The 23467-nt window shown below is 42.7% G+C and overlaps 1 protein-coding gene across 8 annotated transcripts in view; it reads left to right on the plus strand.

Moving 5' to 3' along the window:
- Positions 1-637: 637 nt before the first annotated feature.
- NDNF (neuron derived neurotrophic factor) overlaps positions 638-23467 on the plus strand; it is a 43016-nt gene continuing 20186 nt past the window's right edge. For 2 of the 8 annotated variants that reach the window (XM_051819811.2, XM_008267906.4), the window contains exons 1-2: positions 638-1201; positions 22247-22314. Coding sequence is in view for 1 of the 8 variants with exons in the window: in XM_008267904.4 (XP_008266126.2) it covers positions 12836-12849 (14 nt within the window). In the remaining 7 variants the exon portion in view is untranslated. Of the gene's footprint in view, positions 1202-12762; positions 12850-22246; positions 22315-23467 lie in introns of those variants that run through there. The other 6 variants (XM_051819810.2, XM_017347551.3, XM_002717229.5 and 3 more) reach the window with 4 other exon arrangements.

The following is a 23467-nucleotide window of genomic DNA, read 5'->3' on the forward strand; positions in this document are numbered from 1 at the left end:
CCTCGGCCTCTCTGGTCCTGTAGGGTAGCTTTTCAATCCTTCAAACAGCCGCGGAGTTTCCGAGCCAGGAGGCTCAGTCCGCGCCCCGGGGAAGCGCTCCCCAGCAAAGGCTATGCTGGGCGGCGTTCGGGTGAAACTGGACCAGCAATACACAGTTTGCACACTCTGCCTGCGTTCCCAACCTCCCTCTTTCGGGATTTAACACCGGCTCCCCCGGCCATCCCGCCCCCAAGGCAACCGCAGCGTTCACATCTATTGTGCGCCCACGTCTCCCTGACAGTGCGATGGTCCCGCGTGCCTGTCTCGGGGTGGGGTCGGGGGGCAGTTGCAGATTTACCGGGGTCTTAGTGGGCCTCGCTGTCCTTGTCCCCGGGTGGCGGGAGGTAAGGACAGCGGCGTGCAGCCCGCGATGCCGGGTCGCTGGGCAGGGCGCGCGTGTCTGTGTGAGAAGAGACTGTGGGGTGTGTGTGTGTGTGTGTGTGTGAGAGAGAGAGAGAGAGAGAGAGAGAGAGAGAGAGAGAGAGAGGAGAGCGCTCGCTGGCGCGCAGCGGGAGGGAGGGAAGGAGGAACGGAGGGGGAGGCAGCGGGCAGAGAGCGGAGGGAGGGGCGGGCGGGCAGCGGCGGGGTGGGAGGCGTAGAGGCTCCAGGCTTTAGCAGTGACACTCTCGAGCGAAAACACACTCCCCTCTCCGAGCCGCGAGAGTGGAGCGGACTGAGCCGCGTGCCTGCCGCCGCCACCCGGTGCGCCCCGCTCTGCCGGCACAGCTCTTCCAGCCCCGAGCCGGTGCAGCGAGCCGCTGCCCGCGGAGCCAGCGCACCGCGGCAGAGCTCTGCAGCATCCTCCCGCCATCTAGCCCCGCACGCTCCGCGCCTTTTAAAAGGACCTCCCGCCGCCTCCCAGCCCTGCCCCGGGACCCCCCAGCCCCGCGCTGCGCTCCGCTCCAGTTCGCTGCAACTTCGGCGGCCGCGCGCCACCCGCTCTCCTTCCGCCTTTGAAGTTTGCAGTGCAGACCGCAAAGTTGGGACACTTGAGCCGACTGAATTTTTCTGTTATCTGTCTCCGCCCCTGCCTCCAGCCCTCTCGGTGCCTGGATACTGGTGCTCAGCATCTTGGCCAGAGAGGGGGACGTGGACTCTTTGCATCCCACTCCACGGGCAGGGATTTCTTCGCTTTCCCCCTAGGAAAACCTGAGTTTTCAAGGTAAGTGGAAGCAGGAAAGCAATCCCGCGGCTCTCAGATGCCATAGCTCGCCACCCCGAGACCCGGTGCACCGAGCGTTCACGCCGGAGCGCTTGTCCGGGGTGGGAGACTGGGGCGCGCGTCCCCCAACTGGACAGGGCCCGGCCAGGTTCTCGAGCGCGCCCGATCCAGAGGAGCTGAAGCCAAGAGGGGCGTGGAGCGGGTTTCCCTCGGTGTTTTAGGCTGCTGTGGAGCGGGATTGGGAGGTGGAAAGACAACGCACCGGTGTGGGAGACGGAAGCCCCGGAACCTGGGGCGCGGCGGGGTCGGGGAGCTGCAGTCTTTATCCTTGCCTTGGCCGGAACACACTTACTTTCCCCGCCTGCCGAGAGAGCGGTTGCCTCTTTCCCCGGGTTCATGCCCTCTGGCCACCCTAGAGAAAGTCCGCAGGACTGAGGTCTTGCGGAGTGCAAACTCTGGCTTGGGGCTAGAAGTTGGGGGTCGCAGCAGAGCGCAGAGGTCGCTGGAAGAGCGGGCTGGCGAGGGCATCTCGGTCTTCTCTCTCGGCGGTCCGTGACCCCCCTCCCCCGCGTAGTTCAGCTCCTCAATGGTCCCCTGCTGGATAAGGCAGGCGCGGCTAGGGAAACTTCCTTGGGCTGAGCGGAGTGCCGGGGACTGGCTCCTGCCTTTGCCTGGTGAGCAGAGCAGCTGGAGGGGACGCCCCGTACCCCTCCCCCACCACACACACTGACCCAGGACCTGGGGACCTCGCCCGATCTGCGAGCAGCAGGGCTTGGCTCAGTTCCTCGTTCCTTTTACTCCCGAGTTGAGGGTCACAGCGGGCTCGGGGTTCTGGATTCAGAGTAAGGGGTCTCAGATCCCAGCTGTTCTCTTGGGGGCTTTTCGCAAACTGCTGACTTTGGGGTGCGGTTTCGTTTCATTGTGTGCCCCTGGTTCCCACTCCCGCCCGCAGCCCCGCGCTTCGGAGCCCCGGGGCTCGCCGGGGCCGTGGGAGTTTGCCGGGCCCCGGTACGCGGGCGCGGAGCTGTGCTCACGGCTGGCCAGGTCGCGGTCCCCCTCCCGGCCCCCTTCGGGGCGCTGTCCATCGCCTGTTCTGGGTGCGGGTGACTCCCTCTGACACCGAGACCTTGAGCGGGAAATGAACCTGAGTAAACGTCTCTGTGTGCTTTTGTTTTTACGGAGTTCTTTCCCGGTAACTTAGTTGGGTTGGCAAATTTGTTCACGTCTCGCCTTTCAATCCTGCTAAGTCACAAGAAAGAAGCAATTTTTTCATGTAGTTACTGACCTCGCCAAACACTGCCCGCTCTCTCCGCGTCCACCCCTCCTCCTGCAGCCTCGCTTCCTGAACCCTCTTTCTTTTCCGACGAGGGAATCTCCGCTCCTCCTCCTCCTCCCGCCCGGTCCCAGAGCGCCTGTGAGAACCCTGGGAGTCATCAATGGAAATAAATAGGACCCGGCTCCGTTCTCCGCCCCCTTCAAACAAGTAAAATCCTCCCTGGGCTCGCCGAAGTAGAGATGAACCCCCCTCCCGAGGGAGCGGCTGCTGAGGATTTGATGGGGTTGAATTGCTTTATTATCCTGAAAGAAGTGATGGATGGAGGCGGCAGGGATATGCGTGCGAGCAGAGTGCACTGAGGGCGGTCGGTATTTATTATTGTTCATCAGTGTTTATTAAGAGTGATAATAAGGCCGTAACCCTATCTGAGGGCTGTGTTGATACTCGCTTGGATTTTCATGTCAGTCTCTTATTTCATTGGTTTCAGAAAGTGAAAACACCGAAACCGTATTAATTCCTCACACTGATTCTGCATATGGGATTAATCAAACGTCAGAAAGATACTGTCATTTCAACAAAGTTCTAATCCATGAACTTTTTAGAAGGTTGCAGTCTTAGGAAATGTCATTTGCCTCAGTATGTCTTCTTAAAGTTAAAAAAAAAAAACTTGACAACATAATTAATTATGGTCCCAATTCCCATTTTCAATCTAAACCTATATTCAGGATTATATTAAAAGGCTCTGTCATTTATTCTTCAAGAGTAATTCCTACGAGTTCAAATTCAGGGAGAAGGTAGCTACTGAGAATGAGGGGCTAGGTTAGCTTACTCAATACTACTTCAAATTTCTCTCAAAATCCCTTTGCTTCTTTCTTTGAAGAAAGGAATTCCAAGTTCCTTCTCTGCACAATTCTTAACTTAATCTTTACCACACACTTGCAACCTAACAGCTTGCAGCCTTGTCTCTATTATTGTTTTCATTTTTGTGTCAGGACGTTTTATTCATTAAACCTTTATGTCAAAGACTACAGCTCAGCATGGCAGCGACACTCTGTTTTAATTAGTAACTATCATTTAAAAAAAGGAACTAGTATTCTGTAATAGGCCTAAATTGCTGTGAATTATGTGTGGTTTAAATTAAGCATTTATTTCAGCAGAAATGAAACCATGGCTATAAAACATCTTTTAATCACTTGCAGATACAGCTTTTATCTCCTAAGATGTAACACAATATATAATTGAAAATTATCCTTCAGAGCCCGAGGGAAGCCTCTGCCCTCAGTTTATTTGTCCTGGGTCTATTGACTATTCATGTGGTAAAGTACGAATGCTAAAGAGTAAAGGCTGATGTCATAACCCTGCAAAGCCATGCTGCCTCAGAGTAGCCGCAGCAGGTCCGCCTTCCGATACCAGAGACTTTTTCCATTCACTTCATGAACCTGGCAATTCAGATTTCAGTTCCCTCACTTGGATTTACCAATCAGATTCTGTGTGTGGTAAGGGTGAAAAAAATGCATTTTAAAACTCCAACAAATTGGATGGGAGGGAGTGGGAGGGAGTGAGGGAAGGAGGGAGGTTAGGATGGGAAGTATCATTATGCTCTTAAAATTGTATATACGAGATACACGAAATTTTTTCCTTTATATAAGTAAAAATAAATAAGAGCAATTAGAAAAAAACACTCCAACAGGTTATCTGAAGTGAAGAGGAGAAAGGTGAAAATAAAGTGTATCTGTGATCTTTCTGTTTATTTCTACAGCAGGTCAATTCAGCCTATCTAGAGGTGAGAATTTTTATTTTAAAACTGCATTTGTTGTTGCTGTTGTTAGAAAAAAACTTATTTTTTCTTGTTGACATGATGTGGTAAGCAGAATTGGAAAGCAATGGTGGTTTCTGAATTAACAGAGAGCAAAGGAGAAGTGTGTGAACTCCACCTCGTTTGTGCTACTTAGAATTATGTTAATCTCTTGTCCTTGGTTTGTCAGCAATAATGTGGTGATTCTTGTGGCCCAGTAGAGCTTGTTCTCACTGTTGGTGCTCCCTATGTTCTTGTCAGTTCTTGCTTTGGGGAGCCATGCATCCCCAGTAGCAACTGGTTAATGATTGAACCTTGCTAGTCCAGTTGCTAATCACTAGGAAGACAGTGTATCCCGGAGTGATCTGTGTTGGGCCAAAGGCAAGCATAACCCACCAAAGTCATTCATGTAATCTATTTGACCTTGAAATAAAATCTAGAAACTCCAAATGTTTATTTGGAATGAATATTCTGAAGAATACAATTTATTCTTCCCCTGTTGGTTCACAGTCATTTGATAGAAGCCACAGCATTATTGAGTATTAAAAGCAAACCACACCAAATTTTTGCTTTATGAACTGACTTCAAAACCAAATCCTCCAGTATTTAAATACTTCACTTAAAAATACTTTGTATTTTATGCCACAAAACTCTTTTTTTAAAACTACATCACAAATGCAAAATGAAATGACACCTAGGATGCATACAGTCATGTACCTTGTTAATTTCCACCAAGGAAAAAGCCATGTAAATATCCTGCTGTTGCTCTTAAAAAATAACTACATAAGATGACATGGAAAAACAAGAAGCCTAATACTTTATCGTATCATACATTGATATGTTGACTGTGCATTCAAGCCTATTTCTGACAGAAACCTCACGAGTTCAGTGTGAGTATGTGTTTGCCTGGATGCATGTCCAGATTCATGGATCCTTGCCACTCTGTTGTTCCATGGCCCACTAGTGCCCAAGTCAGTGAAAGCAGGTGTATTTGTGGCTGTTTGCTTCCTAAACATGCAACTCAAAAATGTGACATCCATACTATCCCTCTTCCTTTTGATATTTTACTAAACATTGCAAAGCAACAAATCCATTAATTTTAGTCTTTTGAAATATATTGAAAATGTGATATAAATAAATACTGTAATATGAACCCCCCAATTTTGAAAGAATAGATAATTGCTTGCTTTATATTCAAAAAATTAAGGGTAATGAACTTCATGATTGTGGAATAAAAACAAATAAGCAGTTTTTTTTAGCTTTTCCCTTTGGGATGAAGAGACGAATTTGACCACAGACCAGCTGGATGTAGGGTCCTATTACAATGTGTGTTTTCTTCAAGAAACTCACTGAAATAGAATTGATGTAAATTTTACTTTAAAGTACACAGTTTATAAGAAATTTTCAAGATTACATGTTATTATTCCTTGAATAATTTCTGGATCCTTTAGAGAGTGATTTATTCTAGTCAGTTGGTGAATAGTTCTTGGTTATCATTTATTAATTTTGATCCATGACAAATTTGAACTTGACACATATTTGGTGTTTCATATATTTCTCTGAACTATTTTAGTTTCACTTGTGAAAACTCTGAAATGGATCTTTTCTTTAAAACCAAAAATATGGCTGATTGCAGAGTATAGATGTATAGTTAACAAATGTATCTTTTAATTCTTCTTTCAAAATAATTTTCTGCCTCTTTATAGTAAAGAAAAACATTTTTAGAAATAATTTTAGAAAGAATTCAATAAAAACATGATTACAATGACTAGAAATCAGCTCATTTAAGAGTAAATCTCTTAGACACTGCTTCTTCAGTATGCAAACTTTTAAATAAAATAATCGAATCACAAAAATTTAAGTTAACAATGTGCATGCATGTCTTTTTTAAAATTGGAATGATTTCAGCTAATATCACAAATAGTAGCGTCTGGCCGAAGTAAGTGGGAGACTGTACAACTTTCTGTCCGCATTTCTTGTAAGAGGAAATTGAGGTAAACACTCTCCTGTTCCAGCTGTGTGCTCAGAGAACATATATCCACAATCTACAGACATCGCCAAGAATATGGACTATATTCAAATGTGTGTTTTATCAACCACTAAAAATCCACCACAACTATATCTTGTTTTCTGAGGAAATGTCCTCACGTACAAAGATATAGTAAATTATAAGACTGAAATAAGCAGTAAAATCTGAACTCAGAAATACTTGTAATACTTTTTTTAAAGTATAGAAACTATGAAAACATCATTAAATGCAAAGACAGACAGTGACATACCCAAACAGCAAATAAAATAAGGGACCATCATGGTGGTACTTCCTGAAAAATCTTTTGCTTGAAAGGAAAAAGCTAATGTGAAAGGGTCTGGTTTGCTTAGGATTGATTTCTCCAATTCAGATGCTCCAACTCTCAGGTGCCTCCTGCAGTGTCGATGGTTACAATTTACAGCACGTTTTGTGGAGAAAAGTAAACCACAGCTATCCATACACACCTCAGTGTTGGTGTGATGACTCTCTGAAGTTTAAATCACAGGTACACTAAGCACACAGGCAAGGGCAAGTGGACATGATGCATTATTCCAGCAATAAAATGTGTTTCTTATTGAATTGTCAGGCACAAAAGCACATGAACATAAATGTATTTAATCCATTTGATTATTTTGTTGAAAACTACATTTAAAAACACTGATAAATTTGTTTTAACCCATAAGGATATACTAGCATGTGTCTGTGTACATACTCACTTACATTGATGGCCCTCAAGATACATTTTAATTTCATATTGAATTATAGCATTCACCAAAATTCACTGACATTTTCAAAAACTTCAAATTTGGGTTATTTGGAAGTCACTGGATCCTGAAGATACACTTGTTACCATGGTAGTGACAAGGACGAGAAACAGTAGTGCTAGTTAAAACACCTGACAAGAGACAGCCATCTCCTTGTCTCCCTGAGTCTCCAAGATGTCAGTTCTATGAATTTGGGAAAATGGACTGTAAAATCATGTTCCTTTTTTATGGAAACATAAATCTGCCTCTTAAATGGAGCATAAAAATGTAACACTCTTAACACTGCAGTAGCAGGATTCACCACACTAGTAGATGAACTAAGAAGTGAGTTACATGATAGATAGCCTGAGAGGGCCTGAGGAAGCCACCTGGATGATAACAAGGCTCTCAGAGTACTAAGATAGGACTTGAAAACTAGGTGTGCTTTTAAATGTTTAAAGCAATTCTATCAGTGTCCCCTATAAATATGAAAATATCCCTGCTTTGAGAAATAGACTAAATAGCTAACCGCTAACAACTTAGAAAGATACGTTCATAGCTACATAAAACAATGTAGGAGTGAGACTAGCTTAAGGCAGGATTTTAGAGAGGGGTGTTGTCTGTCTGTCTATCTATCTACCTACCTACCTACCTAGATATATCTTTAACTCCCTTGGCCTCTCCTTTTTTTGGAAGCCTACCCCTCTTTAGTATATGCCTGCTCTTTAACCTCTTCCTCTGATAATTCTGTTTCATATATTCTACTATAAACTATTCTCAGGACCATTTTCATGGACTGCTCTTAAAGGGTCTTCCACTTGGTTGAATAGCGTGCTATCATCATCTTGAGATTCCTAACTTTTGAACAAGGCATCTTGCCCTTGACCCCACAAATTTTTGTTTTATACCGGACCCCATGAATATTGTAACTTGTCCTTATTATGTCTTGGTGTGAATTCAAGGCATACAATTTTGACATCCAGAAATTAGAAAGGAAATTTGAGATCATCTGTATAAGGTTAGGCCCAGTGAATATTTGCATTTACAAACAACCCGACTTTGATGCAAAATGAAAAATATGGGATACTCCTTTAACAACAATTAAGGCAGAGCTTTCTTATTGCCTCTACAATCATACTGAACAAGTGTCTGATTTCTGTTGGTCTATACCTGTAAAGCAGAGGTCTCTGAAAGGGAATGTCCTCTGTGCCACATTGTAGAGCATAATATATTGCATTATGGTACAAGAAGGAAATGTCAGAAAACCTAACTATTTTTACTTTTTTTTTTTTAAGATTTATTTATTTATTTGAAAGTCAGAGTTACACAGAGAGAAGGAGAGGCAGAAAGAGAGAGAGAGAGGTCTTCCATTCACCAGTTCACTCCCCAATTGTCCGAAACATCTGGAGCTAGGAACCAGGAGCTTCCTACAGGTCTTGTGCCATCTTCTACTGCTTTCCCAGGCCACAGAAGAGAGCTGGATTGGAAGTGAAACAGCCGGGTCTCCAACCGGAGCCTATATAGATGCCAGCACTGCAGGGTGGGGGTTTAACCCACTATGCCACAGCCCCGGTCCCACTATATTTACTTTTAGGTATAAAAAATAAATTAGGTTTTGTGACTATTAGTTAATATACAAGTTAGTAAGGGCACTCTTACTAAGCTTATCAGATGAACAAGGAACAAAAGAAGGTGATAGGTAACAGCTTTGACAGCTTCTATGAAGTAAAATCAATTAATAAATATAATACAAGATAAAAATAATGGCATCTTTATTAGCCCTACCCACAAAATGCTCCTGATAATAAACCGGAAAAGATTTGAAATGTACAGCTTCATCCATTGTAATTAACTATAATACTCATCTCAGTGTAGAGGCCTTTAAGTATTTTTATACTTTACACACACATGCATAAATATTTTATTGGCAATTATAACAGGTATAGGGACCACAGTGTACACAACAAGTTACAAGTGAACAGTCTTGAAAGAAGGTGAACAGGACACTGAAAAACCCCCAAGAAAATTAGTCACCTTTATCCAAAGTATTTCTGGTGATACGTGTTAAGCGTTTCGCAATTCCTTTGATACAAATAAATAGATATTGTACCCTATTATGTCCTGAAGATTTCAGAATTATGAGAATTAAGAAATGCTAGCCATGGGACCGGTGCTGTGGCACAGCGGACTAACGCCCTGGCTTGAAGCGCCGGCATCCCATATGGGACCCGGCTGCTCCACTTCCAATCCAGTTCTCTGCTTTGGCCTGGGAAAGCAGTAGAGGATGACCCAAGTTCCTGCACTCCTGCACCCACATGGGAGACCCGGAGGAAGCTCCTGTCTTTGGATCGGTGTAGCTCCGGCCCTTGTAGCCAATTGGGGAGTGAACCATGGGATGGAAGACCTCTCTCTCTCCCTCTGCCTCTCCTCTCTCTGTGTAACTCTGACTTTCATATGAATAAATAAATTAAAAAAAAATGCTATCCAACTTTTCATATATTTTGTGTTATATTTTGTACTTTTTCTTTGAAATGCCATTGTTTTCAGTAAAATTGTCAGTAATTAACTACTGTTGAAGTTGTTTCTATGCGTTGAATTTCACAATGGAAATGAAAGTGGAGATGACTCTATGTGGTAAAATGTTAACTTTGTATGGTCTTTGTTCCCAGGTATTTCCACATCCATCATTTTTGTTGCCCCACAGAAAGAGCCAGTGGAGCACACACATCATATCCCCCTACTCTTCAAAAAGTGAGACTCAATTACAGTGAAAAGATTTAACTTAAACTCCCAGAAACCTTTTAAATAAGAAGAAAGCTTGATGAAAACTTCTAAAAATGTTATGTTGAGCATAACTGTCAAGTTAACTTATATGGACACAATTTGCTTAGACTTATTTATAATTTGACGATTCAGAAATATCATTTATTTAGCACACATCCACAAGACTTTCATTGTAGGCTGCTTATGTACTAAATGTTTGCCTGTTTGTTTGTTTGTTTTTGGGTAGTAGTTAACTTATTAGAGAATGTTTTTATGGGAAGCTGATTACCACTGTCACTGTGAAGTGCATTATTGAAGATAATACAGACAACCCTATCAGAGTGAAAACACTCTGGTTCTGAATGGCACAAAGGAATAGCAGTGAAAAATAGAAATGAGGGCACATCAAAACATTTGCAGAAAAAAATTAAATGGTGAGTTTATTTTGATGCAAAAAAAAAAGAGATTCATGCAGTTGATCATGCACATTTTCCATGAACTTTTTGAAGATCCTTTGTAAACTAGTGCTTCGCATCTGTCCTTCTAAGTTAGTCTTTTGTAACAGGTGAAATGGAGCGCCAATTTCTGAACACATGGAGGTTGTGCTGTAAATCTCCCTGGGCCTCCCCACCCCTCTCTTCCTTCCCTCCACAATTTGCACAAATTCTGTTCCAATCATAAAAGGCAAACAAGGTCATCAGTTTGCTTTTGTAAGTCTACTTATAGCCATGAAATCTCCTCTTGAAAGAAAATCCCTTTTCCCCTCTTTAGCCCTCCTCTTAATTAGTCTAACTGGCCATCCACTCAAGTCTGGGTATTAAAACCCTCTGTGATACACTGTTGAGTACTCAGATCTCTCTCTCTCCATCTCCCTCTCCCTCTCACTTTATCTCTCTCCCTCTCTCTCTCTCTATCTCTCTCTCCCCTCTCCCTCCCCCTCCCCCTCTCCCTCTCCCTCTCCCTCCCCCTCTTCTTCTTCCTGACCTGATACACTGCTTTTCCTGTGTGGGTGTGGGTGTGTGTATAAAACAGACAAATCTTTTAACATACCTTGGAGACTAGCTATCTGCAAAAGGAATTAATATAACATTTTCTTTAGTAAGTAGAGCATAATACAACAATTGAAAATTAGAGCAATGAGTTATAAGTTTATTCAAGACACATAACCAGTGATGTTGAAACCTATTCCAATTCTGAAGGATAACTGCGACAGTGAAAAGCCAATGAGTTGAAATTAGGCGTAGTTAGCAGTAATTCAGCTATGTGGTTGTTCCATTCATTATATGGCATTCTCGAGAGGTAAGAGTTGAGTTAGATCAGTTTTAAGTTTTTTAAAATACACAATTTTTTTAAATACATAATTTCAAGAAATTGTGTAAAATCATACTTGCAATGAAAAAATGAGTTCTATTTAGGCATATATGAAAGGATATTTCAAATGTTCTAAGTATTTTAAGTCCTTTAAAATATACAGCCATGAAATGTAGTTTATAATTAAAAAAAAATCTGTACTTAAAGTTTACTAACTCCTACCAAACAATGACAATCAGGAGGCAGCTTCGAGACCTCTTTTTTCTTGGCAAGCTCTGCCTCACGCAGTGATCACTGAACATCTTTGACCCCCAGTGCTCCCTTCCCAGCTGCAGCCTGCTCCTCAGTGCGTCCCTTAAAAACAGAGAGAAACCACACCTACGTATAGCCATTACTTCTTTGGAGAAAGGATGACATAATGGTGGGTCTATATTCCCATATTGGGTCACTATTTGTGGCTTGTCATCTCTCTCACTGTTGTAGGCTTATGTGCTTGTATTCATCATCATTTGCTAGAAACTCTTCATTAAAAATGACTGTGGGATCTGCCAGCGTCATCTGCCTCTTGAAAGTGTCCTTTTCTTTAATCATCTCTTAAGCCAGCGATAATAATGCAGAACATCCCAGGAACTGATCCTGATCCGCAGCACTCTAATCTCGACACGTGTATCTTAAATCCTTTGCTAGATTTGGCTCCTTAAAAGCCTGAGCGTGCTCACCTTTGAGCTGGTCTGATCCATCTTTGTGCATGAAGCAGTTCTGATGTCCTCGGATATGTCGTATCAAGGATAACAAAGGGAATATTATGTGTTGACTGTTTCTGTGATTATTTTTTTAAATCCAACATCTTGGGCTTTCCTAGTCAGTGTCTCCTTGCATAAGGTCCTAACCTTTATCTGATAGGCTTGGTAAATAAAGGCAGAATTTCAGATGCTGAAACTCCCTCTCATATTCCTGCTTTAACAGTGAATCAAAACATGTCCTTTTTTGCTGTTGAATAAAACTTTGCAACTAGTTTGAGAAACTGGTCTACATTAGATAGATAAATAGCAACTTTTTTTTTTTAAGTTTCATTTATTTATTTGAAAGTCAGAGTTACACAGAGAAGGGAGAGGCAAACAGAGAGTGAGGTCTTCCATCCACTGGTTCACTTCCCAGATGGCTGCAATGGCTGGAGCTGGGCTGATCCAAAGCCAGGAGCCAGGAGCTTCTTCCAGGTCTCTCACATGGGTGCAGAGACCCAAGAATTTGGGCCATCTTCCGCTGCTTTCCCAGGCCATAGCAGGGAGCTGGATCAGAAGTGGAGCAGCCAGGACTTGAACCAGTGCCCATATGGATGCTGGCACTGCAGGCAGCTGCTTTACCCGCTACGCCACAGCGCTGGTCCTGCAACTTTTTAATTTTAAAAGAACAATCATATCCATTGTTTGATTTGCTCTCATAACCATCCTGGGAATAATTGTCTCCATATTTGTAGACAAGCAAACAGACTGGAAGAGTTTAAGAGAATCATGCAAAGGAAAAAAAAAAAAAAAGACAATAATGATTGAGTCATGGTTTTTCAATGCAGAGCTTCTAAGCTGAGTGACCTTTTTCTATTTTGCTTTGGCGGTCTTTTTACATTTATTTTTATTTATTTGACAGGCAGAGAGACAGAGAGAGAAAGACAAGTGGATCAACAGAGCTCTTGTATAGATTCTCTCCCCAAATATCTGCAATGGCCAACGCTGGGTAAGACCTAAACTGGGAGCTGGGCATTCTATCTGAGTCTCCCATGTGGGTGGCAGGGATTCATCATCTTCTGCCTGTCTGGGTGCACATAAATAGGAAGCTGGAATTGGGAGCTGAGTTGGAACTCAAACTCAGGCACTCGGATATGGGATGGAGGCATCTCACTCTGCATCTTAACCACCTGCTCCTGACAGCCTTGTAACTATCCCAAAACAGGAATGAATGAGTATAAAAACAGAAATAGAAATAAATTTAAAGTTACAAGATAGTGGGAGAAAACGGTAAAGAGACTCAAAATTTAAGTACATGAGTTTGTAAGAAGATTTGATCCTGTAGTAATAGGAAACCAAGATGTAAGAAGAGCTCACCTGTGACATGAGACAGGAGCTAGAAGGGAGAGTGAGAGAAGAGGGAAGTGACTTGGGAACTCTACTTTTCTGCTGGGTTCTACAGATTGTCAGGAACCGGTGTCCTTGGAAAATATTATCTGGTCTTTCCAAAGATGTGTCTGTGTTTGCTTTTGGTGGGGGGTGGGGTGGGGTGGGGTTGGGGGGAAGCTTGAATTTATAAAAGGCCTATATATTTAAAGGCTTTTTTTAAATGAAACCAAGGCAGTTATATATTTGTGTGCCTCCCCCTTTCTTCTTTTCTCTGTAAGTAAAAATAATTTAGGATTTAACCATTTGAACTATGTTAGGTCCCTGGTACATGTACTTACTTATCTATCTATTTATGGGTCATATTATCTTTTTTTTTTTTTTTTTTTTTTTTTTTTTGACAGGCAGAGTTAGCGAGAGAGAGAGAGACAGAGAGAAAGGTCTTTCTTCCTTTCTGTTGGTTCACCCTCACAAGTGGCCGGTATGGCCGGTGCATTTCAGCCAGCGGGCTGTGCCAATCCGAAGCCAGGATCCAGGTGCTTCCTCCTGGTTTCCCATGCGGGTGCAGGACCCAAGGACCATTCTCCACTGCACTCCAGGGCCACAGCAGAGAGCTGGACTGGAAGAGGAGCAACCGGGACAATCCGGCGCCCCAACCGGGATTAGAACCCAGGGTGCCGCAGGCGGAGGATTAGCCTAGTGAGCCGCGGTGCTGGCCTCATATTATCTTTACTTATTTACTCTTTGGTTATGTCGTGTGCTTTGATAATGAAGGCACCCACAAATCCTCTGATATTAGGCCATAGTTCTGACAGGTCAGACAAACTGCTGGGACCAAAGGGCAGGGAAGGTTCACACCGTAAGCTATTTGGGCATGAGCTTCAGAAAGTCCATGGAAGGGAAAGCTGTTTATTGTAGTGGTTAAGATGCTATTTGTGACACCCACATTCCATATCATAGTACCTGAGTTTGAGTCCCAGCTCTGTTCTGATTCCAACTTCCTGCTAACAGGCCTCTTGGGAGGCAGCAAGTGATTGTTCAAGAAGTTGAGTTCCTGCCACCCATGGAGACCCACATGGAGTTATTAGCTCCTGGTTTCAGCCTGATAAAGCACTATCTGTTTCAGGCATTTGGGGAGTGAGCCTGAGGATGGGAGAGCTGGGCTTGTCTATCTGTTCATCTCTCTCTCTGTTTGTCCCAGCACCTTTAAAATAAATTAAATAAGTAGATGAGAATTTTTTAAAGTCCATGGAAAAAATAGAATTAAAAGAAAATATGGGGGCTGGCATTGTGGTGTAGCAGGTTTTAAGCCACCATTTGCAATGCCGCCATCCACTATCTTGAGTGCCAGTTGGAGTCTCAGCTGTTCCACTTCTAATCCAGCTTCCTACTAATATGCCTGGGAAGGCAGCAGAAGATGGCCCACATGCTTGGCCACTGCCACTCTTATGACAGATGAGGATGGAGTTCCTGGCTTCAGCATGGCCCACCCTTGACCACCATGGCCATCTGGGGAGGGAAGCAGCAGATGCAAGATCTCTCTCTCTCTCTCTCTCGAACTCTAACTCTATCTCTCTCTCTTTCTCTGCTTCCCAAATAAATAAAAATAAATCTGAAAATAAAAAAAACCTAGAGTGTGGATTTTCCACAAGGTTTTTGAAGTGCCATCATATGCAGGATTAGGCCCATGAAATAAAGGGTTACTTTTTATTACATGGTACTTATTATTGTATGGCAGAAAAAAAATTGGTTTCTTCTTGATAGCGTTTTCTTTCTTAGTAGTGTATTTGCAAATGCTATAAAGTATATGAACAAGCTAAAAACATTGCTGTAACCCCAAATCTTGCTACAATCTCACATATGGCCCACTAATCTATATTGTGCTTGAAAATAATTTATTCAAAGGGAATAGACTTTTTCTTTATGTAAAGGAGACAGAAAAAAGAGAATGTTGTGGATTCACATGGTTATAGTTATTAAAAAAAAAAGGGTAGGAGGGTATGTAGAATATCTATTTAATCCATGCTTCTCCCTGGACAGATCTTTAAAATATGAAACATTATTAATGAATGAAAATCACAGATTAAAAAGCCAGAAAAAAATCAAAATCCTTAAGATTAAAATCCTGATGCTGCTGTTTCCAGATGATGGGTCTCACTATTTGAGAAGTTTCCACATAAATGTATATGAGGACCACAGGATTGGAAGGGACACAGCCACCTATAACTTGGCTAATAAAAGTGTAGTCCATGGTCTGCATCTCCTAGGAACTTGTTAGAAGGACCTAGCCCATACCTAGCGAACCAGAATCTGTATCTTAATGGGGAAATTGGATACTCTGTACAATAAAGATTTGAGACGCACTGATTTATAAAACATTCCTGTTTTAAGATCAGAATTTTCCCAACTGAAAAAATGGAGTGTTATTTTTAGAGGAAAAAGAACATCTTGAGTAAGGCCATGCTTCTTACTAGGATATTTTTGTATGCTTGAGAGCAGAGAAGAAGCATCCTCATCCCCAGACCACCCACCATACATCATTTATCCATGTGGCCATGCCATGGGTGTCCATGATGACCACCTCCAAAGAGTAAAAATATTCTTCCAAATGGTTGAAGTTTCATATGGTAATCTATTGTGAGTGCCCAGAAGATTGTCAAAAGTTACTACACCTTGTTTCCTATTTATCATATCTCTTGGTGAAAGAAATTCCATACATCAGCAAAAAATTCACCTTTAATATTATTTTAATTTTAATTTATTCATTATGCATTCACAAAATGTCATGAGCATCAACTTGAGGTTGCATTCTGTGCTCAGCATTCTAACTGTTGGGAACATAAATTAAATTCTCCTTCTATCCGTGGGGATCTCAGGAATCTGTACAAAGAAAATTTAAGGTGTTCTGCAATAGAAGTATTAGGGTGGAAGAGTGCACAGCTTAATTTTTCTGTTGTCATAGTTTCTTGGGTCTTAAAGAATGAATAGAAGTGACAAAGACATCGGAGCAGAGAGAGTGGCTTGTGCTGAGGTCTAGAGAAGCAGAGTGTGGGCAGGATGTAGCAGATGAGTTTGATGGAGTGAGAGGCTGTGGAGGATAAGGGATCTGGGATGCCAGGGACTTCATGCTCTGATCCATGGGAAGTCACCTGCAGTTTTTATGTTTGTGGGTTTTTTTTTTTTAACAAAACAGTAAAATAGATTTTTGTTGAGAAAAGTGGCAATGCTAGCACCACAGAAAACAGATGAGGAGAGAAGTTAGAAACAGGTGTGAGAGCAGGAAGGTGAGATGCAACACGTAAGTTGGAGGCAATGGCAGCTCGGATATAGAAGGGAGACCAAATCAGAAAAAAGGTGTAGCCGAGGGATTGGCTGGGGTTGACAGCTAAAAGGACAATGGAGATCGCACCACAGTCCCTGGGTTAGTAACCAGGGAGACTGTGTGTGGCTGTGGTAAATCATAGCACAACCTTATTCTCATCCACCACTCAATCCTGCAGCAGCATTGTCAGGAACTATGGCTACATTTCAGCCAATGACAAGGAAACCAAGGCTCTGGGTGGGAGTTCCCTAAGCTGCTCTCAGTCACAGTGGTACAGAGGTATTCCTGGCAGAGGAAGGACTAGGGCCCAGGTTCCACCCAAATCAAGCCTTTCTCCTAAGTGGATTCTGCAGGAGCCATCAGAGGGCCGTTTTTACACCATGGAGGGCTTGGTGCTGGAGCATCAGAAAGGAAATAGGGGGCCAGTGCTATGGAGTAATGGGTCAAACCTCTGCCCGCAGTACCGGCATCCCATATGGGCACTGGTTCCAGTCCAAGCTGCTCTACTTCCAATCCAGCTCCATGCTAATGCACCTGGGAAAGCAGTGGAAGATGACCCAAGTGCTTGGGCCCCTGCACCGGTGTGCAAGACCCGGAAGAAGTTCCTGGCTCCTGGTTTTGGCCTACACAGCCATGGCTGTTGCAGCCATTAAGGAAGTGAATCAGTGGGTGAAGGATCTCTCTTCTCTCTCTCTCTCTCTCTCTCTCTCTCTCTCCTTCTCTCTGTTCTATAACTCTGTCTCTCAAATAAATAAATCTCCAAAAAATAAAACCAAGAAGGTAAATGGATATAGAATGAAGACTGAGCCTTGAGGGTTTGGCAAAAAACCTGCTCCAATTTCCTTGCACAATTCAGGAGTTTTCAGGATTTTTCTGATGGAAGGGATTTCAGATTGCCTGGCTTTCTGCTGGTTAGCCCTTTTAAAGCAGTCTAACTCAGTAAACATATATTTAGTGCCAACTTTGTGCAAGAAAACTAGAAACAGCTACATGGGGCATACAAACTGGGTAAAAAGTAATTTCTGTTTCTCAACTTATGTCATTTAGCCTCATGAAGAGCTGTTCCACAGGGAGGAGAAAAAAGATCTAAAAATAATAATCAGAGTGAGATAAGAAAGAACTGCAAGAAACAATGTCTCCGGTTTGGCTGAAGGGCTATTATCCTGCCTTATCGGCATTTGGGGTCCCTAGGAGACTTGCAATGGGCACTTACTAAACACTAGTTGACTTATTGACATTGTAAAGAGAGAGCTCAGATAACAAAGCATCTAAGTAAACTCTGTACCACAGCAATCCTATGAGGAGTCTCCCCGGGGTTCTCATAGCACACTATGTGTTGGTAACTCCTTCTGGAAAGTCAGGAAGCATCCTTCCTCTTTTGGGGGCCCTTTTCCTTTTAAAACTCCTCTGTTCCATGCGAGCACTTTAGCAGATAAACTCTTTATGTTTCTGAGCTGCTGTCTCCTCTGTAATGCCCTTCTGGTCCAGCTAGAGTGCCTCTAATCCAGCTTTCATCTGTTCAAGGGCCTGCTGGCAGCTGCTGGCCCCCTGTGTTTAACAGTGGCCGGTCCTTCCTCACCCTGCAGGGCTGCTGTGGCCTGGGTGAGCCAGCACCCTCCTGCTGGCCCCATGGGTGCCGGGTATCTGCTCAGTGGCTGATGTTGTATCACTCACAGGTGAGGCAGGTTGCCAGGCGTGAAGCTTGGGAGACCATTGTCTGGCCAGTGTTCCTGTGTGTCACAATTCCCTTCTAGTTGCAACTGGAAGGCTAACTCTTCATTGAAGATCCTGCTGAAATGTTAGTTCCTCACAGAGGCTATCTTTGACCACTGCACCTGGATAGATCTTTCTGTCAGCCTTCCCTTCACCATGGTTTCCCTCTTGATCCATAGCCCGTTACATTTTCTTCATGGTACACCTGGCTTTCTGGAGTCATTGGTTATACTGAGTTGCTTACTTCATCACTGTCTCTCTAACCCACCTAGGGGATGCCCCACAAGCACAAGAGTGTCACACGTCTTGGGCACTGCTGCATTCTCAGGAGCACAGGCAGTGCCCACCACAGAGCAGACGCCTTACCTCGCCATAGTCGCCACATCTAGACATCGCCCATGCTTGCTCTTTATGAGAGTTCTGTTTGTCACTGCCTTGTTGGATCTCGCTTTTTATTGTATCACCAGCAGCTGGGTCATAAACAAGTCTTTGATCCCAAGTTTATGGAAGATCAGGCCCTGTGCCTGGCATATGTCACTGGAGGAGTCACCAGTGCAGGTTTTCAGACTAAGTTTAGTGGAAGAACAGGAGGATCTTTGATCCTGAGTAATTTAGGTACTTTATTTTGTTAATGTGATGTAGAACTAGAAAGGTCTTTTGAATTTTTAAAAATCCTTGTTGGGGTAAAACGTGCTACATGAAATAGATGAAATATATATATGTTCAAGGACTGGCACGGTGGCACAGTAGGTTAAGCCACCACCTACGATGCCAGCATCCTATTTTGGAGTGCAGGTTAAAGTCCCAGATGCTCAACTTCCTATCCAGCTTCTGGTTAATGCACCCAGGAAAGCAGCAGAAGATGACCCAAATACTTAGGTTCCTGATACCCGTAAGGGAGACCCAATGGAGTTCCTGGCTCCTGGCTTCAGCCTAGCCAGACCTGGCTGTTGCAGGCAACTGGCGAGTGAGTCAATCGATGGAAGATCTTTCTCTCAGTCTCTCCCTCCCTCCATTGTTCTGCCTTTCAAATAAAATAAATAACTAAATACATGTTTAAAAAATAAGTAAGCAATAAAAACAATTCAGGGTTGTTGCTTATGAGGACTGAATAGGATGGGAATTTCTAAGACATTTTCCTCCTGAAGTGTTATTTTATTTGTTCGTTTGTTTTATTTGAAAGCCAGAGGCACAGAGAAAGATAGAGTCAAAGTGGTCCAATCCACTGGTTCACACCCAAAATGCCCACAACAACCTGAATCTGGGCCAGGATAAAGCCAGGAGCCAGGAGTGCAATCCAGGTCTCTCATGTGGGTGGCAGGGCCCCAAGTGCTAAATTTCAGTGAAGAATGAGGTGTACAGTTTGCAAACTGCTTTGGGAGACATTGCACAGGAAATGATTTTCATTTTTTGAGCAGAACAACAGGAAACAAGGCTTAGTCTTACAAAAGTAAGAAAAGCAACTAAGCATAATATTCCTCCTTTAGGAGCTATCATTATTCCAGGAAGTATTAGCATCTCCCATGATAAGGGAGTAATCTTTGCTATCAGAGATATACCCAAGTAAGACATTGTGATAAGAAGATGATATTCCATATTTTGTCTCAGTTTTACTTGACAATATTTTATACATTGCTTTTGAAATTGATCATATCTGCTAATCACCATTCAGATGCATCGAGAATCTACTCTTTCTTTAGTAGAATGCATCTGACTCCCTGGGTCAAAAACTGTTCTTATCTGTGGCCATTTCTCTTGTCCCTTTTTCTTTTCATTGGAATTAATGATGGTAGAAATACAGGATTATTTACTTTAGAATCCAATCTTTTCTTAAATAATTCTTACTCTGTAGACTTGGCCACTTACAAAATTAGAATACCCCGACTTTGACCCTGCAGGAACTATGCACCATGAGGATCAGAGAGGGCGGGTGACAGAATGGAAACTTTACTTGAATTCTTGGCATATTGCAATTCTACATTGCTTTTCTATATTAATTTAATTTCCTTCTAGAATGAAAGTTGGCAGTCATCGAGGGAAGTGTTAGTGGAGGTTGGAATCAGTGCAGTTGAAATGTATATGAAGGTCCCTAATCCATAGATTATTGACAAAATGAACTCTAAAACCTTTCATAATCCGGCCACTATGTAATGACAGCCTGCATTTAGAGAGCTTTAGCACACAGGTCCTGTATGTAATATCAGCTCCACTTTATTGTAGGTAGGAGTTCGCATGTTTCAGCTGCACTGCACCGTTACTGCAGAATGAGTGTTCACCTGGCACATGCCAGCGACCACTCATTATAGCAGAAAACGAACCCTTTATTTCTACATGCTTTATTTCTCCCTTTACAAATAGGATCTACCAAACCACAATATGCTGCATTTTCCTCCAACTTTCCACCATGGTAGAAGATATTGTATAATTTCTAAGAACAATAAAGTAACTTGAGTCAACATTTCATTGTTCACAAATGACAACAAAATAAAATTGTTGCTGCGAATTTTTGTTGCTGCATTTCTGCCCTCAGGGAAATTGAATATCCCCGCTGGCAAGTGGGGGCATTCTAACACCTTTCTCTTAAGATTTTATTTTTTAACATTTATTTTTATTTTATTTTCATCCACTTGAAAGGAAGGCAAGAGCAAGAGCAGAGAGAGAACCTCCATCTGCTAGTTCACTCCCCAGCTGACTGTAATCACCAGGGTTTGGCCAGGTCAAAGCCAGGAGCCCTTGCCAGAAGCCAGGAACTCCAACCAGGTCTCCTGTGTAGGTGGCAGGAGCCTGATCCTGTGAGCCTTCATCCACTGCCTCCTAGGATGCATTAGCAAGAGACTGGATTGGAAGAAGTGAAGCCAGGATTCAATCCAACACTCCAATATGGGATATAGATGTTCCAAGTGGTGGTTTAACCCTGTGTACCACAACGTCTGCCCTCTATTTTTTTTAAAGATGCAATTTTTTTTTTTTAATTCTCATTCTAGTATTCTGGAATATTACTTTGAAGATGATGATGATGTCATTAATTTGGTTAATCATTAATTTGGTTAATCTTTTATTTTTTTTAAAGATTTATTTATTTATTTGAAAGTCAGAGTTACACAGAGAGGAAAGGCAGAGAGAGAGAGACAGAGAGGTCCCCTGTCTGCTGGTTCACTCCCCAAATGGCCACAACTGCCAGAGCTGTGCCATTCCGAAGCCAGGAGTCAGGAGCCCCCTCCTGGTCTTCCACGCGGGTGCAGGGGCCCAAGGACTTAGGCCATCCTCCACTGCTTTCCCAGGACACAGCAGAGAGCTGGATAGGAAGTGGAGCAGCTGGGTCTCGAACCGGCATCCATATGGGATGCTGGCGCTTCAGGCCAGGGTGCTAACCCTCTGGGCCACAGCACTAGCCCCTGCCCTCTATGTTAGTGCTGAAATGCACAGAGGCTTCTGTGCTGGCTGGGTAGCAGCAGAGCAGACACAGAGGGCCTGTCCCGACCAAGGCTACCTTTCTTTCCAGTTAGATCAAAAGTTTCAGATTTATTATCAGATGTGGCATGGATGATCCAAATGAAAACAAATGCCCTTGAGTTTAAAAATAGAAGTTAAAAAAGACTAAATATTTGCACTTGAAAAGGAAAAGAAAATAACAGAAATCTCTGCAGCAGACCATTCCTTGAAATTATCCTCACTAAATTGTAATCATACACTTTCCACTCTCTATAATTAAACATTAGGTTTCATCTGTTCCAGATGCATTTGTTTTAAGTTAGTCTGAATGTCCATCCTTATTTTTGGTCATTATAAATTTATTTCAAGTTTGTGGCTTACACATGATTGGACATATTTACAGGTTTTTAAGTGACTCTTAATGATACTATTTTTAATAGTATAGTTTCCAAGGCATATTTACATGAATAAATGTGATCTTAAATTTTATAACATGTAATGTATATAAGAGCTTGAATATGTTTTTTACCAATATGTTCCCATGTTTCTGCAGGAATTTGTAGGGCCTTGGTTGTTGGTGACAGAGAGGTGGGGAAGTTTGCATTGAGCATATTACCACAGGTAGGTAGAATGGCTGACTGCTGTTTTGAGGAATCTACAGTGCTGAGAAATGTCACAATGCCCTCATTAGTGCCATGCTTTGCTTTCAGAGAGCCTTGGACAGTTACATAAAAACTCAAAAGAACTTTTTATTTACAAGATTAGAAAATTCTTTGCATTGGTGAGATGCCATAAAGAAATAGCTGTCTATAAGTATTGAAGGTGTGGGTGACCAAAGTTAAGTCACCACTTGGGATGCCTTCATCCCTTATCAGAGTACCTGGGTTTGACTCCTGTCTCGTCTCCCCACTTCAGCTTGCTGCTACAGCACACCTTGTGTGGCAGGCTATGATGGCCTGGTAGCTGAATCCCTGACAGCCGTGTGCAAGACCTAAATTGAAATCCAGACTCCTGGCTTTCTCCTGGCGCAGCTCCAGCTCTTCTGGGCATTCGAGGAGCAACCAGTGAATGGGAGCTCCCTCTCTCAGTTTCTCTGCCTTTCAAATTAAAAAGTAAATTGTATTAAAGGCAGACTTTCTAGTGGTTTGAAATATTTCCATACACTTAAGGCAAGATTCTCATTTAGGCTTTGTAGTTGAATACATTTAAAAACTTCTTATAAGTAGTAAAAAATTAACCAGATTTATTCACTTATTACTCATGTTTCTGGAATTTCAAATAATAGACTTTTATGTTCACCAGGTTGACCAATGCTTTAACCAAGACTGGTGCATTGACTAGTTGGCCTTATGTAATTGCTCATAAATTTTTCAAAATGACAGTCATGGAGCTGCTGCAGACCCCTGGGGCAGGTGTCATTGGCTCTGAGGCATTCTGTGCTTTTTGTGGTGTTGGAGGTCAGCCTAGATGTCTCCTTGATACAATGATAAATTATTCAAGCTTCCTTCCATTTTTTACTTTGCTTTTGACTTGACCATTTTACAATCACAAGTATTTCCAGAAGGATATCCCAGGTCATTTGGCCCTTTATTGTAACTATATTGAAGCCTCCACAGAATAAAAAAAGAGTTCAAATTAATGCCGAAAATTATATCTTAGAACTACTTATATGTTTCCAGTTACCTTTCATTTGCTGTACTCCCTATTCCATGTGGAACAATAAAAAATACTTCATATCTATCCATTGGCATTATTTAGAGATTGGTCTACAATT

Source organism: Oryctolagus cuniculus, chromosome 8, assembly GCF_964237555.1.
Source record: "Oryctolagus cuniculus chromosome 8, mOryCun1.1, whole genome shotgun sequence".
Classification (NCBI taxonomy): domain Eukaryota; kingdom Metazoa; phylum Chordata; class Mammalia; order Lagomorpha; family Leporidae; genus Oryctolagus; species Oryctolagus cuniculus.